This window comes from Leucopleurus acutus (assembly GCF_964270905.1).
Source record: "Leucopleurus acutus genome assembly, chromosome: 19".
Classification (NCBI taxonomy): Eukaryota; Metazoa; Chordata; class Mammalia; order Artiodactyla; family Delphinidae; genus Leucopleurus; species Leucopleurus acutus.
The window spans coordinates 43,709,296-43,727,000 of NC_139161.1; the positions used below are offsets into that span (position 1 = coordinate 43,709,296).

The 17,705-nt window shown below is 53.9% G+C and overlaps 1 protein-coding gene across 1 annotated transcript in view; it reads right to left on the reverse strand.

Annotated features, from left to right (window-relative positions):
• RAB11FIP4 (RAB11 family interacting protein 4) overlaps nt 1-17,113 on the reverse strand; it is a 112,315-nt gene extending 95,202 nt beyond the window's left edge. The window contains exon 1 of the mRNA XM_082860048.1: nt 16,938-17,113. Within this exon, the coding sequence (XP_082716174.1) occupies nt 16,938-17,096 (159 nt within the window). The 5' untranslated portion in view covers nt 17,097-17,113. The remainder of the gene's footprint in view (nt 1-16,937) is intronic.
• Between the last annotated feature and the right edge of the window lie 592 nt (nt 17,114-17,705).

A 17,705-nucleotide genomic window follows, 5' to 3' on the forward strand; every position in this document is an offset into this window, starting at 1 on the left:
AGATGTTGGGAAGACATGTGGTACAATGTACCATCTGGTCCTGGATAACATTCTAACAAAAGGAGAATGGGGCAAGGAGGGTATGGTCTTTATTAACGTGCCGAAGATGATACACCTAAACCCAGGTGCCAACATTACACTCAATGGTAGTAAGCAACGGTCACTCCATTTAAAAACCTAATAAGAAAGGGATGATGGGGGTCTGCTTCTGCCACCAACCCTTATACCTACTGGCTCCACCAACTAGTCCAGGACCAGAGCAGAGCGCAGGGAACAACCTCAGCCCTCCAGCCACTTCTGGCTGCCCGACACCAGCTCTGCAGTCATCTGTGCCCAGCAAGTTTCAGTCTGTCCATCCCCCTGCTGTGCTGCTGCTGTCTTGTCTCCCTGCCTTTGGAGGCTGGCGTCCTCCCCTGACCCCCAGTCAAGACGCACGACTACCTCTTGCCAGCCTCTTCCCTCTGCATTAGACCCCCCCTCCCGCAGCAACACCGGCCTCGGCAGCACTGCCTTTGGGACACTGTCTGTGAGAGCGCCCAGGGCAGCTGCAGCTCAGGCACTTACCCTGGCCTGTTTTCCTCAACTTGCAACTTAGCCATCTGGCCAGCGTCCCAGCATGCCTCACTCCCGAGCCCTCCTAAGTCAGGGCCATGTCTCCAGTACCCACCCAGGTTCCAACTAGTTTTATTAAAAAAATTCTGTTTCATATTATACAATTTCCTTTTTAAAAATTTTTATTGAAATATGGTTGATTTACAACCAACTAGTTTTAGGTACTTCCCTGGTGGTCTAGTGGTTAAGACTCTGAGCTTCCACTGCAGGGGACGTGGGTTTGATCCCTGGTCAGGAAACTGAGATGCCACATGCCGCGTGGTGAGGCAAAAATAAATAAATAAATAAAATAAATTTAAAAATAAAAATAAAATAATAAAACAACCAACTAGTTTTAGAAATGCGAGTCCCATCTCAGAAGGAAAAGTTGGGACTTCCCTGGTGGCGCAGTGGTTAAGAATCTGCCTGCCAATGCAGGGGACATGGGTTCGAGCCCTGGTCCGGGAATATGCTCCATGCCGCAGAGCAGCTAAGCCTGTGCACCACAACTACTGAGCCTGCGCTCTAGAGCCCGCGCGCCCAACTACTGAGCCTACGCACTGCAACTACTGAAGTCCATGCACCTAGAGGCTGTGCTCCGCAACAAGAGAAGCCACCGCAATGAGAAGCCCGCGCACCGCAACGAAGAGCAGCCCCCACGCGCCACAACTAGAGAAAGCCCCCGTGCAGCAACGAAGACCCAACTCAGCCAAAAATAAATAAATTAATTAATTAATAAAAAAGGAAAAGTCATTAGACTCATAAATATAAGAAAAGAAGACATAATGAAATTATTACTTTTTGAAGAGGACATGATTGCTTACCTAGAAAAATCTCAAGAAATCAACCAGAAAAATTACAAGTAATAAGTGAGTTCATACCAGTGGGGAGATATGCGATAAATTTACAAAAATCAATTGCATTCCCATATGCTAGTGACATGCAGCTAGAAAAAAAAAAATCAGTGGAAAAAAAGTTTCATTCTCAGTAGTAACCAAACACATTAAATACTAAACACTAGTTTAGCCTAATTGTAAGACATTTATTTTTAATGTTAATATTTTGTTCCTACTGGGAGAACTAAATATATAATAAAGATGGTAATACTCTCTCATTTAATAAGTTTAATGCAATACCAATTAAAGAACTTGAAAATGTGTTTACATACTTAAAAATCCATAAACGGTGAAGAATCAGAGAGAGCTTTTTTTTTAAAGGTAATGATGGCTGACTTTTATCAATTTTAAAATATACCAAGTAATAATGATCAAAATGTATAATGTTGCATTAAAAACAAGACCAAAAAAGTCTTAGAGCATCAAAAAGGAATAACGATGGTAATGCTAACACATGGGAAAGAAAAGAATCCACGAGTCCATAGCGACACTCAGGAAAGGTGGTGAAGGAAAGATCTTCTACACAGAACAACCTCTATCTCTAGAAGGAATGAAAGAAAAATCGCCATTTTGCAACCACCAGTGTAATTTACGCGGGCAAGGAGCATCAAGGGATGCTAAAACCATTGTGTGAGAAGCTATTTGAGAACCAAATATTTACACTGTCTAAGGTACCATCCCGCAGACTACTTATTAACTATAAAGGGGAAAAAGTACCATTATACTGACGAGATCAAGCAGACGTGGGTTTAACCAACTGATCAAACTCAGCATCACTGATAATGGGACACACCGATATCATGTGACTCCTTATGTGATGCTCTGAGGAGTACACACCATCACCTCTCCTTGCCAAAAGTGGGAGGAAACAATCAGACATAGCCAGGTGATGGGACAGCCTATAGGACAACCGGCCCAGGCTTGGCAGAAAATGTCAGTGTTGGTTTACAGAAGCAAAGAAAATCAGAGATGGTTCTAACTTCGAGGAGATGAAACAGGAAAATGGCAAACTAGATGCCATATGTGATCCTCGACTCAATCCTAGATCAAAACAAAAAGAAGCTAGGAAGGACATTTTGAGGACAACTGGGGGAATTTGAACATGGACTGAATGTTACATGACTGTCGAGTTAGCATTCAGTCTTAGGTGTGATGGTGACGCCTGTTCAGACAGGAGACTCTCCTTGTCCCTACACTCTGAAGTGCTCATGGGGAAAATGTCAAGACGTCTTCATTTACTTAAAATGCTTCTGCAAAGCAACATTAAAGGAGACGGATGATAGATTATCAGTGGCAAAGTGAAAGAAAAAAAAAGCAATTGTGACAAAGTGTTAACAGTGAATCTAGGTGAAGAGTATCTGGGTATTCATCACATCCTTCTTTCAACTTTTCTGTTCGAACATTTTCAAAATAAAGCATGAGAAAAAAATAGAAAGAAAGAATCAGTGTAATTCAGTTCTAGTTTAGAAATAAATTCAAACTATGAATAGAACCAAATGTTGGATGAACCTCATAATAAATTCCAAATGGGTAAAAGTCGAATATTTTTACAAATTGGGGGTTTTAACAAAATAGCTTATTTATTCTTGCTAGAGATGGGAAATAAGTTCCTAACTACTAAAAAGTGATAAATATAATTAGAAATAATGCAGATATGATATAACTGGAAAAAGAAATATTCAAATGTAGAACTTTTGAGTAATAAAATGTAATCCAGGACTTCTCTGGTGGCGCAGTGGTTAAGAATCCGCCTGCCAGTGCAGGGGACACAGGTTTGAGCCCTGGTCCGGGAAGATTCCACATGCCGCGGAGCAACGAGGCCCGTGTGCCACAGCTACTGAGCCTGCGCTCTAGAGCCCGCGAGCCACAACTACTGAAGCCCACGCGCTAGAGCCCGAGCTCCGCAACGGGAGAGGCGACTGCAATGAGAAGCCCGTGCACCGCAACAAAGAGCAGCCCCCGCTCACCGCAATTGGAGAAAGGCCACGCGCAGCAACGAAGACCCAAAGCAGACGAAAATAAATAAATAAATTTATAAAAAAATAAAAAATAAAATTATAAAGATCAAAATAAAAATTCCCCTTGATAAGCGCTCAACAGAGGTGGACATAACAGTTTATGCAGAAGGAAATACCAAGAATAAAGAGCAACATGGAAAAAATGTGGTCTCGTTAGCAATTAAAAATGAAAATTTAAACAAGTTTGAAATACTACTATACACTCATTAAACTGGAGAAACAAATCTGAAATAATACTCAGTGTAGACGGGAGAAGCGGGCATCCTCATGCTTCGGGCAAGGTCAGGTATTCGGCCAAACAGGAGGCAGGAGGGAGAAAGGGGAGGAGACTGACGGAGAAACAAAGACCATCCGCGGCCCCAGAAGGCGCGGCCAGAAGCCCCAAATGGCTGTGTCCACATGAGCGGGCAAACAGGCTCTCGATTCCACCCACTCAGTGTCTAGAACACGGGAGCAGGTGCCCCCTAGCAGTGCCCACTTGGGGTCAGGGGTTTTGAGAAACCCACACCAGAGGCCAGTCCTCTGGCTGGCAGCCAAGCACTGGGCCGGGAAGAGGCCAAGCAGGCTGGGACCCAGGGGATGGTCAGTGGTACTGAGGGAGGTCCAGCCCAGCATGCAGTGCAGGCTTGGGGGTGCCCAGGATCCTTCCCTCCTCACCCGCCACGTCCACTCTTTGGAAGCACTGCTCTCTTTGGGCTCCACCCCGCCCGTACCAGCTCAGGGGCTGGGCCCCGCAGAGGCTGCTGGCGAGCCAGGGGTTGACGGGCCTGCCCAGGTTCCCCTCCAGGTGTACCCGGCAGAATGGAACGCAGTGGAGACATTAGTAGTGACTGATGGGATGGTCAATCCTGGACCAGGTTTAAGCAGAGAGGTGACGTGGCTCTGTCTGGGACTCAGACACAGGAAATATCATTAGACGGAAAGGGGCCCAAAGAGCTCATATACACTGGTCACGACCGCGTGTGGGTGACCGCTAAGGACAGGACATAGATTTTGAGGTCTAAAAATACAGCTTAACGCTAGTTCGCTTTCTTGTCCTCTAGAGTTGTTTATAAAATGACAACAATATTTGGAAATTCTTTGTTTTAAAAATAAAGAGCAGCTGCTCTCGGGAGGATTCCTGAGAGGGAGGGCAGGCCGGGGAGCCCCAGGAGCTGCCCAGGCGTGTGAGCGTCCTGGAGCTGGCATGCACCCGCACCTGGGCTCGGGCCCCATCACCCAGTGACCTAGGTGGGGTCACAAAGGACTCATGAAAGGACGCTCTGTCCTGTTTGCCCCAGCTCCGTGCTGTGAGGTCCTGCAGACGGCCCGGCAGCCGCCCTCTGACCCTCCCCTTCCCTCCAGCAGCTCAAACGCCCCTCTCCTTGTCCCTGGACCGGAGCAGAGGCCTCCCAGCTCGGCCTGCTTTCCCCCGCCCCACATGATTCCAGATGGGCTTGTCTAACACACAACAGAGACACGTCACCCTCAGCTTCAACCTTCGGGATGAAATCCACCCTGTCCTCTCCACTGTGCCTCCACCTGCCTGGTCAGCCCCTCCCCTCTCTCACCTGTCCGCCTCCTGCCAGGTATGCTTCTCCTCTGGCACAGCCATCCTTCCCTTCTGCCCTGGTGGACCCTGGTGTTCAAGACTCAGGCCCGGCATCACCTCTGGGAAGGCTTTTCCATCTCCGGACAGAGCGAATCTGCTGTCTTCACACCCCACTACACCTAAACGGGCCTCCAGCCCTGCCCTTCTCACAGGTGGACCAAGGTTTCTATCTTAGAGGCCCCTCCCACGCAGAAGCGAGCTCCCTCAGGGGAGGAGTCCTAACCTCTCCCTCTGCGTATCCTCTCACACTGTCACTGAGGAGGACCCTATGGGGCCTCCAGGACAGACCACCCCCATGTCCTCACCTGCCTCTTACTTGTAGAAAAACTTGAGCCTCTGAGGCTTTCCCCGGGTTCCAAAGAGCACACTTATCAGAGAAGTGGGAGAAGGCAGAAACAAAGGAAAACAGTCAAGCCAGACAAAATAACAATAATTTAGCCACTAAACACAGTCAAGGGCCTTTAGTTCCTCCTCAAGGGCTAGAGAGAATATTCTGAGCCATGGCCTTGGGCTATTATGCAGATACCGAAACCCCACCAAGAGGAAGAAGTTAAGTGCATGCTGACCACGAGCATGAAGACCCCAGACCAGCTGGACCCGGAAGGCTGATGACGTTGACTCCTGATGACCTCACCACCAACCAATCAGAAGAATGTCCACGAGCGGATCTTGTCCCCTGCAACTCCCTCCCTTACTCTGTCTTTAAAAACCTTTCCCTGAAAACCACTGGGGAGTTCAGGCCTTCTGAGCGTTAGCTGCCTGGACTCCAGCCTTGGTGCCTGCAGTAAATACTGCACTTTCCTTCACCACAACCCGGTGTCAGTAGATTGGCTTTACTGAGATCGGGCGAGTGGACCCAAGTTTGGTCTGACAGCACCAGACTTGACACAGAGCGGGTGCTCAAAGAGATCTGTAAAAGAATGGAAATGGAGAGCCCACCCAGAAAACCTAGAGTCAGTGGTGGTTAACAGTCACATTAGCAAACACATGTGGCTAACATTATCCCCACTTTATAGATGAGGAGACTGAGGCACAGAGAGGTTAAGTAACTTCTCAGGGTCACGCAGCTAGAATGTGGCAGAGCCGGGTCTCAAACCAGGTGAGCCTGATGCCAGGGCCCCGGCTCCCAAGCTCTTCTCTGTAGCACAGAGAGAAAGTTAAAGCTGACCTGGCCTGAACAGAGACACTGGAGGGAGGTGGAGGAGATGGGGAGCACGAGGGGTCAAGGCCAGCTGGGGCCACAGGGCCTCTGTGGCTGGGAGGAGACAGCAGTGCCAGCCTAGAAGATGGAGGAGCCCGGAGAACGTGGACTGGGTGCTGGCGGGGTGTCCGGATTGAGAGTCGGGGCCCTGCCCCTGCTACAAACCCATCTGGGACTGCAGAGGATTGCGGAAGGGCGCCAGGCAGGAAACCGGAGCAGCCAGAGAAATGCTGGCCTCCCGGGGCTCTTAATCACCATTTGCACAGGAAGTGGTGGCGATGCATAATTCAGGGCGTGGTTGCAGGCAGCCTCTCTCTGCTCTGAAAAGTCAGCTCCTGCTGCCCCCTGCCACCTTCCACAGCATCTTCTGGGTGGCACACTGCCCGCAGCCCCACCTACAGGCAGTGCCTGCCCACCCTGCAGATTCCAAATCTACTTCTAGTTACAGCCCCTGTCTGGCGCTGCTCCACCCCTGGAAGCCAGACCACCCCAGATTTAGAAAACCAGAGGAAGCCTCGGATTGGAAGTTTCTATGTCAAATTTCTGAAACTCAGATCTGATCATTTTCCCCCTCCCCTGACACTGGAACCTGGAACCCTCCAACGGCAGGCAGCTAAGGAGGCAGCTTTAGAATCGGACAGACCTGGGTTCACATCCCAGCTCCTCCAGTTACTGTGGGACCCTGGACAACTCCCATCACCTCTCAGATCCTCAGGGCTATTGCGAGGATGAAGGGAATAAGAAACACGAAGGCAGTCTACACCAATCCTTCCCTCACCTCCGCTGTCCATAGAGTCACCAGTGGCCGCAGGAGAAATTCTGGCCCTTGAACAAGGGAGGTCAGGCCTGGAAAAGTACCAGGTGGAGGAAAGGGGCCAGAGGTGCACTCCTGGGGCTGAGAGCAGCAGGGGGTGGCAACAGGGGTCATGGAGTAGGTGGGCTGCAGAGACCACGCCAACAGGCGTCATGGCCGGCCTTAATGTATTATCTCCTTTCCTCAAAACAGTCCCACAAATAGGGGTTCTGACCAGCATTTTACAGAGAAGGAAACTGAGGCCCACCCGTCATAATAAGCACCTCTTAAATAACCTGGGCTTTCTCTTTTTTCAGAAAGGCTTCAGCCCTTGCCAGACCCAATGGCCTGTGTGGGAAGTGAGAAATCATAGAAACAGCTAACTCCAGTGAGGGTAGGCAGGTGCTGGTGTATTGCTGCCTGTCCAGAACTCATCTGAGCCAGTCTCACAGCCCCAGCCCCTGAGCCCTCCCTAAGGTCCCTGAGGTCACCAGCTGACCCCTTGCTCCAGCCTGAGCTCTCACCCTCCTGCCCTTCCTGTGCCTTCACCATGCGAGCCACTTGTCACTCCCTGAAAATGCCAGTCCCCATCCCTGGATCTGGGCTTAGGCTTTGCACATGCAGATATTCAATAAATGCTGGGTGGTGGATGGACAGATGGGGAGGCTGGTGGAAGGGTGCGTGAACAGATGGATGGACCAACGGATGGATGGGTAATGAATGGATAAGTAGATGGGTTGATGGCTGGGTGGATGGATGGATGGATGGATGGGCAGGTAGATAGATGGCTGGGTTGATGGCTGGGTGGATGGATGGATGGATGGATGGATGGATGGATGGATGGATGGATGGGCAGGTAGATGGTTGGATGGAGGGGATGATGAATGTGTAGACAGATGGATAAGTGAATGTATAAATGGATGCATTATTGAATGGGCAGGTAGGTAGTTGCATGGATGGGTAGAGGGAATGAAGAGCAGCAGTTCTAGGAGACAGACCTTAGTTCACTGTACGAAAGAGGACTCACCAGAGCTTGTCAAGATGGAACGGCCTTGCCTCGGCAGGCAGTGAGTCCCCATCTCTTGGCAGGGCTGTTCTGGAGCAACACGAGCACTGAATGGACCTCTACTCCCCTTTCGGCTCTTGTTTTCGTGTAAATCAACCCTTTGACTACCCTGTCCAGGCACTAGCCTCAGACTTGGGATCTCTCCCGGGGACAGTGCCCACTAGAGGCCTATGTGCAATGAACAAACGCTTCTGGAGGAAGCTGGCAATCTTCTCTGAGTTCTGTGCCACAGCAAGCGAGGTGTGGGTCAGACTCAAGGTCTCAGGTCTAGAGGGAACTCAGAGATCCTTACAGCTACAGTTTGGGCTGTGGCGACCAGGAGGCCCACTCTCCTCTTGATCACAGTGGTATACACACTTCTGGATTCCGAGCTGCTTTGCTCTCCCTGTCCCCAGGAGCGTGCAACTACGGACAATGGGTCCCTCAGCAGTGACCCCAGGAGTGGTGGTCTGCAAAGAACTGGTGGCCCTAAGCTATGGCTCCTGGGGGGCCTCCAAGAATCAGAAGATGCTGGGAATGCAGGAGACAGGGAGGGGCAGAAGGGTGCAAAGAGCCCAAGTCTAGTTGGGGGGGGTGGCTCCAACCTATCCACTGGAGACGGCCAGTGGTCATACCAGCAGCACATTCAGGCAGTGAATTACGGCTCTAGCCAGTTCTTACTCTGTGCGAGGAGGAGGCAAGGGCAGCTCTCAGACTGAGAGGTTGGGCAGACGGGCAGTCAGCATCCCAAGACGGGTAGCATCTTGCCTAGAAGATGCCTCTGGTCTGGAAGATGAGATGCCCCAAGCCAGTCCAGCTGAGTCCTTGGACCCCCAAACTCAAGCCTGGCTTTTAAAGGGGGCTGAATCCCATCTTATCAGGTTCTGTGTTCTTCCTTCATTTCTCTGTCATGGGCAGGGAGACCTAAGGGCCAGGGTAGAAGGAGGCAAGGGTCTGCCCGGAGGAGCAGGGCTGAGGCGCATTCCTGGGATCTGTCCACTGCCGGCTCCACAGCCCCACTGGGACGCCAGGTGCATCTCAGGTTCCACAGGCCACCGTGGAACTCCTTGACTCCTTGCCCAACCTGCCTCCTGCCTCAGTCTTCCCCATCCAGAAAATGGCAGCCTCTGAGTTCTCCAAATTCTCTCCTTTCACACCCACTTCCAATGGGCTCTAGTTATCCAAAGCCAGCCGCGTCTCCGCAGCTGCACCCCTGCTCTGCCTCCAGCAAGTCTCACCTGCATGGAGTGACAGCCTCCCCACTGGTCTTCCTGCCCAGCCCCTGCCCTCTCCCTTAAGTCCTCTTGCCATACCTCTAACCCCCAGGCCCCCTCCTGCCTCTGCCCGGATCAGTTGCCCCCAGATCTCGGCAAGGCGCAGCCCCCCACTTCAGTCCAGGCCCTACTTAAATGTTCATCTATGACAGAGAGGCCATCCGTGGTCATTCTAAGGGCAAAAATCTTTTTGTCTCAGTATTTTCTGTTTCTTCCTAGTCCTGTACCTTCCTCCACCCAACAGTAATTGTCGTTCCTTTTGTCAGTTTCTTTTCCAGCCCCTCCCCCATGGAAGCTCCGGGCCACTCCTGATTCCCAGAGCCTGGAAGAGTTTTGGCATAGAGTACATATGCAAGATATTAATCGAAAAAAAACCTTTTTAAATCCTGGAAACAGGGCTTCCCTGGTGGCGCAGTGGTTGAGAGTCCGCCTGCCGATGCAGGGGACGCGGGTTCGTGCCCCGGTCCGGGAAGATCCCACATGCCGCGGAGCGGCTGGGCCCGTGAGCCACGGCTGCTGAGCCTGCGCGTCCAGAGCCTGTGCTCCGCAACGGGAGAGGCCACAACAGTGAGAGGCCTGCGTACCAACAACAACAACAACAACAAAAATCCTGGAAACATGTATTAAGACAACCACCAACCACCAATGCAAAAGGTATTTCCATTAAGGCTACTCTAAAAATTTCAGGACATTCACCCAATCATGTGAGGTCGGGGGAGGACAGCAGTTCACCCAGGCATGACATTCACTGTTTCCAGGCCAGAGGGCATTTCCCCTCCATCCCACCCCAGATCTGGTTCACCCAGCTCTAACTGTCCACCGCAGCCAGCTGTCAGCCTCCCGTTCTGTGCTCCACCTGGGGGGACTGCTCTAGGCCCCGGGGTGCGGACGGCCGCGGGGTGGGCCAAAGGGATCGCTGCAGCACGAGGCAAAGGAGCAGCCCCTCTCCACCCTACGAGCCCCGACTCACCCACACATAGTCCAGGGCTGGGGCAGAGCCCCCCTCCCAAACCCCTACAAATGGACCCGTGGACACGGGCGCTCGGGGTGGGGCACCTGGGTGGGACCCGCCAGGCACCTGGTGGCTGCGTCAGCCCCCAATCCGCACTGCCCCCTCAGGCTGTGGCAGTGGAGCCCTGGCCCACGGAAGGAGGAGCGGGTCCTCAGCCAGCCATCCACCACCCAGCAGGGTCCTGGGTTCCCCGTGCGCGGGAGTCTGGAGGTGCAGCCTCCCTCCCGGCTCTGCCTCCTCAGCCGCCAGCCACAGGGGAGGCACTCCTCCCTCTGCCCTGCTCCCACACCTCCCCATCTCCCTTCTCCTTCTTCGCTCCTCTGCTTCTCTTCCAGGTGCAGGGGAAAGCTTCCGGGCCTCAGAGTCAAGGCTGGATCCGACAGCCGCTCCGCCTGCCCAGCCTGGTGACCCTTCACCATCCCCCTGGGAAAAGGGGTAAGTTCTTCTTCACAGGGTGAATGGCCGACACCCATGCTGGGGCTTGTCTGGGCTTTGAGAGTCTCCACCCACCGCAACCGGGCCGAGGGCGTGTCCTGCTGTTTGGAAGGCCTGATTCTACCCCACTTCTCCATTCAGATCTCAACAAGGGAGGCACGGGCCACACCGCCCTCCACCAAGCCCTCCACGACCTGGAGCTTCTTCCTGCTCTACATCCCGGTATCTTGGGAGTGAAGCTGTAGCCCAGAGAGGTTTTGCCACATGGATTCAGGCTGTGTCAAGACTGCCTGACAAGATGGACCAGTCCCCCTGGACGCTCTTCTCACGCCCCTCCTCCCAGCACAGCCAAAGTGGGCTAAGAGCACTGGGCATCCTATCTGGGGCTTGGCCCCTCCCAGCCCGCCCCCGGAGCCTGGTGCCTCGCGCTCACTCCCTACGCCTCGCGAGGGACCGCAGCCTCAGCCTGGCTTCCACAGTGACCTCCAAGCTCAGGGGCACCGGCTGCACCCGGGTGAGGCACAAACACAGGAAAGAGAAGGTCTTTCTGGGCCCCACTCCTGTCCTGCTCCCCACTCATGGGTCACAGGCACCCCGACCTTTCCTTCGAGGCTCGGAGAACCTGGGCCTTCCTTCTGTTTTGCCAGCTCTGTCATCCCCACCATGGCCCCATTAGGGTGGGGCACTTAGAGGGGGCCTGTTCTCCAAAGGAGCCTTAGATTCTTCCCTCCAGGAGTGGCGTGTTGGGCTCTGCAGGCCTTTTGGACCCCTGTCGGTTCTGCACCCTCTGCCACTGCCCAGGTCGGGACCCTCTTCCTCTCAGGCCAATTGTCACATTCCCCTCCGGGATCCAGCCCCTGTTCTCAAGCACACCTCTGACCCTGCTGCCTGGACCGTCCCACCATCCACAGGGAACGGCTGAGGCTTTCCTGATCTGGCCCCGCCCTCCCCTCTAGCCCCTCCTCCTATCACCTCCCACCTCCAGCCACAGATGTAGGGATACAACTGCTTCTTCCCCAGCATCCTGTCCCCTCCTCTCCTGAGCAGACCCAGCTTTACTTCAGGGCTCTCCCTCCCCTGGCAGCCCCAGGACTGTCTCCTGATAAGTCTCGGCCCACCTAGAACCCCAACCCCTTTGCCGGTTCAGACACTCAGGCTGAAGCCAGCCAGCACCAGCATCTCCCTTGCGGCAGTCCTTCGTCCAGAGGGGACTTGGGGACTAAGGGAGCTCAGTCTGACCCCTTATTTCATCTTCTGCTCAATATGAACAAGGAGGCACGATGCCCCAGTTGCTTCTGGCACCTGCAAAGAAGCGGGGAAGTTATAGACTAGTCCCAGGTGGGCGAAAGCTGAGTCACTGCCCCCAAATAATTAACACCACGCTTCCCAGCAGGAAGGACTGGCCACTGCTCAGAGGAGATGGTACTGGTTAACAAATGGCAGAGACACCACTCAACTACTTTTGAGTCCATGCTTCTAGGAAGAAGGATGGTTTTCAAACTGGAAAAGGGAGAAGAATATATTTACCAGGGATGTGGCCCAAGATATCTCTGGTGCTCCCAAAGCCTTCCACTCACAGATGCGGGAGGGCTGGAAGCTCAGAGCTGACAAGGAGGGTGGGCCGAGAACACCAGGGACTGTTCGCAGATCTGGACCTCAACCCCCAAGAACGCCCCAGCCTAGAACAGCCTCTCAAAGATGCTCACAAATGTTTACCAAAAACACCAATAGTAAGAGCAGCAGCAATTCTGAGAGCGGGCCTACCCCATCCCGATACTGAACACTTTACGTGTATTAACGTGTTCAAGCCCCACAATAACGCTATGGGATGAGAACAGTTATCACCCCCGTTTTATGGATGAGTAACCAAAGCCCTAGAGAGGTTAGACACAAAAGCGAGCTATCAGAGGTCAGCACGGGTTCAGGGCCCTGGGCCATCATTTCTCGTCCTCGTCACAGTGGTCTTGCTCCTACTTATTCCAGACTTTCAGGGCTGGGACAGCGCCCTCACATGCTTTGAAACGTCAACCTGTGTTCTCACACACGACTCATGTTTTCATCGAATGTCCTTGTCTTCTCTTTTCTACTATGATTCCCAAGTCAATAAATTAGGGGAATATCGGAGGCAAACCTGATACATACATAACATTATTATTATTTTTTTTGTGGTACGCGGGCCTCTCACTGTGTGGCCTCTTCCGTTGCGGAGCACAGGCTCAGCGGCCATGGCTCACGGGCCCAGCCGCTCCGCAGCATGCGGGATCCTCCCGGACCGGGGCACGAACCCGTGTCCCCTGCATCGGCAGGCGGACTCTCAACCACTGCGCCACCAGGGAAGCCCCATAACATTATCATTGACTGGAGTCTGTACTTTATTCAGACTTCCTTAGTCTTTGCCTGATGTCCTCTCCTTGTTCCAGGACCCCACCCAGGACCCCACATTACATTTAGTTGTCACGTCTCCTTAGGCGTCACTTGGCCAGGGCAGTTTCTCAGACTTCCCTTGGTTTTGATGACCTGGACAAAGGTGAGGAGCACTAAGCAGGTGTTTTGTAGAATAATGTCCCTCTGCTGAGATTTTTGTGATGTTTTCTCATGACTGGATGGGGGTGATGGGTCTGGGTGGGGGATCACAGTGGTAAGGTGCCTCTCCCATCACATCGTATGAAGGGTGCATACTACCTACCTGACTTATCACTGCTGTTGTTGATCCTGGTGACCCGGCTGAGGCAGTCGTGTCAGGCTTCTCCACCGTAAAGCTGCCCTTTCCCCCCTTTCCACAGTGTCCTCTTTAGAAGGTAGTCATATGCATACCTGACGCTTACAGGGTGGGGGGTTTTGCTGCACCTCCTTGGTAGGGAATTATCTACATAAATTAATTTGTTCTGTATGGGAGACTCTCCTAGTATTTATTTATTAATATTAAATCATTTATTGATATTAGTGTGGCCTCATGGATATTTGTTTTATACTTTGCAACCTAGTATATTTTGATTTTTGCAAAGCATTTGATTCTGGTGTCCCTGGCATTCTGGGTGTAGTTGATAAAATATGGATAATCAGCTCTGATAAATTCACTGAATTCCGTATCTAATGAATGAGAGTTCTCCACCCTAGAGCACTGGCGGCGGGTACGGGGCGGGAAATCAAGGTCTCTATGTGATTTTTAAACAAATGAGATAGAAACTGCCAGAAAACGTAGCATTTTGAAGGGGAAATGACATCCCTATTCTGCAGTGCATGTGTGAATTTGGTGTGCAGCGAGCAGGGCTGAAAAATGTATTTCTGTGGGTCTCGGTCAGTAACACAGTGTGAACAGAACCACCCCTATGAGGCTCTGTCCGTGGTCCTGCCCTGGGTTTACACCAGCCTGGCAGATTGAGACATAAAGCACCCACTTCTCCAGCCTGAAGGCAGCACAGCATGGGAGTGACAAAGGTAGGATTGTAAATTCTCTCTATTGTCTGTTACAATGGGAGGAAATGAACACGATGAAATTTAACAGGGATAAGGTCCAAGTTACAGGTTTAGATTTAAGAAAGTACTGACACAGACAACAGGCCTGATCTCTTCAACAAGTCAGGGTTATTCAAATTAAAAAAAAAAAAAAAAGAATTGCATTAAAGTAAGAGATCAGAATAACCGGATGCATTGCACAGTTCTGGCGAGGAAACTGGTTTGAACAAAACAGCAAAGATTGATGTTTTGGGGCCAAATAGAGAAATCTGGATAAGGTGTGCATGTTAAATGAGATGAGAATTTATTGAAGCAGGAAAGTGCTGATCATTTACTGGAAAAAAATCAGGTTACAAGACAGTATGCACAGCATGACCTCATTTTATGGAGAAAATCTACATATAAGCATAGAAACAGCTCTGGAAGGATGTGCCCAAGGTGTCACAGGTAGGCTCCCTGCATAGAAACAGCTCTGGAAGGATGTGCCCAAGGTGTCACAGGTAGGCTCCCTGGGAGATGGGAACATATTTTATTCTTGCTTGTCCATATTTCTAACTTCCCGCAGAGCATATAAACTGATTCTGTAATGATATAAGATTATGCTTTAAAAAGAAAACTCACTGACCCTCCTCCAGGATGCAGGGGAATCTTGGCAGAGGCCGCTAAGAAAGATCCCTGGGGCTTTCAGTGGCCAGAAACTTGACATGAGTGCACCGCTCCAAAGGCACCTCGCCCTGAGCCACCTGTGTGTGTGAGACGTGTTGGGGCCGGAACAGTCCTGGAGTCTCCTGGTCCAGCCCCTCCATGTCATTACTAGGAGAACTCCGTCACACAATTAGTCGATGGTGGCTTCAGGGCTGGAAGCCAGAGGTTTGGTCCCTGCCAGGTTGTATGGAAATGGTCTGGGGCTTCAAGAACAGGGGGTATTTGGCCTGGAGAAGGGAGGATGGTAGGAAGTGAGTGGGAAGGGGACAGGAGCGCTGTTTTCAAATATTTAAAGGCTGCCACGTAGAAGAGAGACCCACGTGAGTCCCCGTCCAGAACCACGATGACTAAGTGACAAGCAGGTTTGGCTCCAGCGTGTATGAGGAAGAAGCTCTAAGAAGAGGAGCTGTCCAGATCAGGGATAAGGTTGGGGCTTGTTAGGGGCTCACCACTGAGCCCATGCGGCCTCCTGCCAGAGCCTGCTGGGAAGCTCTTCCCACCAGTGAGACTGCGGTTCTGGAACTCCAGTTCCAGCCAGAGCCAGACTTCTCCCCTGCAGCCTGTGTCCTGAGAGGAAGGACTGGGGCTCTCCCCAGGCTTGGGGTCTGCTCAGCCTGCCTTGATGAGGGGAGGGGCTTGACCAGCCTTTGGGAAGGAGAAGGACCGGGTGGCTGCAGGAAACGGTCCTGAACCAATCCCAGCAGAGGGAGAGGGTGGGCTCCAAAGGGGCTGTAGCAGTGAGCCTCCTGGGATGGGGTACCTGAGTTCTCGAACTTGACACTTGCCTCACCCTCTTTCACTTACTGGTCTCAGGGACTCCCAGGTCCCAGCCATGCCCAACGGCCATGCAGAGATGATTACCTATCATCTCCCCCTTGCCAGGTGACAGGGAGGCATCGATCCAACCCAGGCATGCCCTGGCTTCTCTTATGTTCTGGAATGCTAGGCCCCAGCTGTCCCCAGAACAGAATGCCAGCCAGTGCCCATGCAGAGCCTGAGGCCTCAGGTGGCCTTGGAAACTCACTACTCAGGGCTTCGTCTCCTGACCATTTCAGAGTGGGCAGTAGCAGAAGGGTGGGGATGCTCTCCCGCCAGGTGGGTGCCTTGCCGTACCCCCTCCCCCAGACATAGTCACCTGTCCCTGTGCCCATGGCATGAGAGCACACCTGTCTCTGCCCACCCCACTGGCAGCACCCACCCTCCGATCCCAGCCCTGCCACCAACCAACACCGTTCCTACTTTCCCTAAATCGACGCGGCGCGCCCTCCCCCCCCCCACCCCTCGCTGCAAATACTGCTCAGCTGCCGCTCCCCAGCTTGGCTCTGGGAGGTCTGCCGCAGCCGACACAGCCAGCTGCCAGCCAGGCCTGCCCATGGGAGCCCGCATGGGGGGTCATCGGGCGCTGGGCCGAGAATCCAGGAAGGTCGCAAGCAGACACCTCCCGCTGTGTTCTAGGTCGGCTGGGTGCAGTCAAGGAGCCGAGACAGCAGAGCGCCCCTAGTTGTCCTCTCGCTCCCTCGGCCAGGCCCAGTGGGGCGCGTGCCTCCCTCTCCCACCCCACCCCGCACGGTGTCCTGGCATTCCCGCACACGGACCTCTGCGTCTCGGTCTCCGCAGGGTAGGAAGGGGCGGGGGTCCCGGGACCAGGATCTGACGGCTCCTTCCCCCCACCCCCCAAACCCCGAGTGGGCTGCAGAGCGGTCAGAGGGGCCCGCAAGGGCCCGGGGTAGGGAAGATAGGCAGAGAAGCCCCCACCCCGGGCGTGATGCGTGACTCTCGCAGCGCCGGCGCTAATGGTGGAAAGCGAGGGTCCGACAGGGCGGGGATGCCCGGGGGCTCGGCCGAGAGCGGGCCGGTGAAACCGCGGGAAAGCCAGGGGTGGGGGATTGGGGCGCGGACGCCCCCGCCGCGGGCCCTTACCTCCTCGCCTTGGCCGAAGCGCAGTCCGAGCGCCGCGACGCGCTCCACGCGCAGGAAGCCGTCGGGGTCGCGGCCGCACACCTCGAACACCTCGCGCAGGCGGCGCACCGAGCGCAGCAGAGCCGCGGGGGCGCCTGCCCAGCCCGCGCCGCCCGCCATCCGGCCCGGCCCCGCGGCTAGCCCGAGCCCCGCGCCCGCCCGCCCCGCGCCGCCGCCGCCGCCGCCGCCGCCGCCATCGCCGCGCGCCCTCCGCCCGGCGCTGCGACGCGCAGCCTCCGCCCGGTGGCGGCGGCGGCCGAGCCGTGTCAGCAGCGGCGCCGCAGCCCCGCGGCTCGGGGCGGGCGGGGGAGGGGGAGGCTGCAGACAAAAGAGGCCGCGCGCCCCCGAGGGCGGCCGCCCTCGTGGCCCCGCCGCCTCCCCCAGACTCGGTGTCCCTCGGCGGCTCCGAGCTCGTCCCGTCCCCTGAGAAACCGGGAGGGTGGGTGTGCGACAGGCGCCCGGAAACCCAGGGCTGCCCGAAGGCCCCGCCCCTGCTTGGAGGAGTCAGAGAGGAGGCCCGAGTCCCCGGACCAGCCGCGCCGGGGTCCAACAGCCTCGCATCCAACCTCAGACCCCCAACCCCAAGGCCAGGCCCTCTCCGTTCACCGCGTCCTGTGTGCGTACCCAGCAGTGTCGAGAGCTCAGTGTGTCCTAGGGGTTTCCTACATTAGCGCGTTGGATTGTTACACTCATCTCCGAGGAAGCTGAGGCTCAGAGAGGTTGAACTAC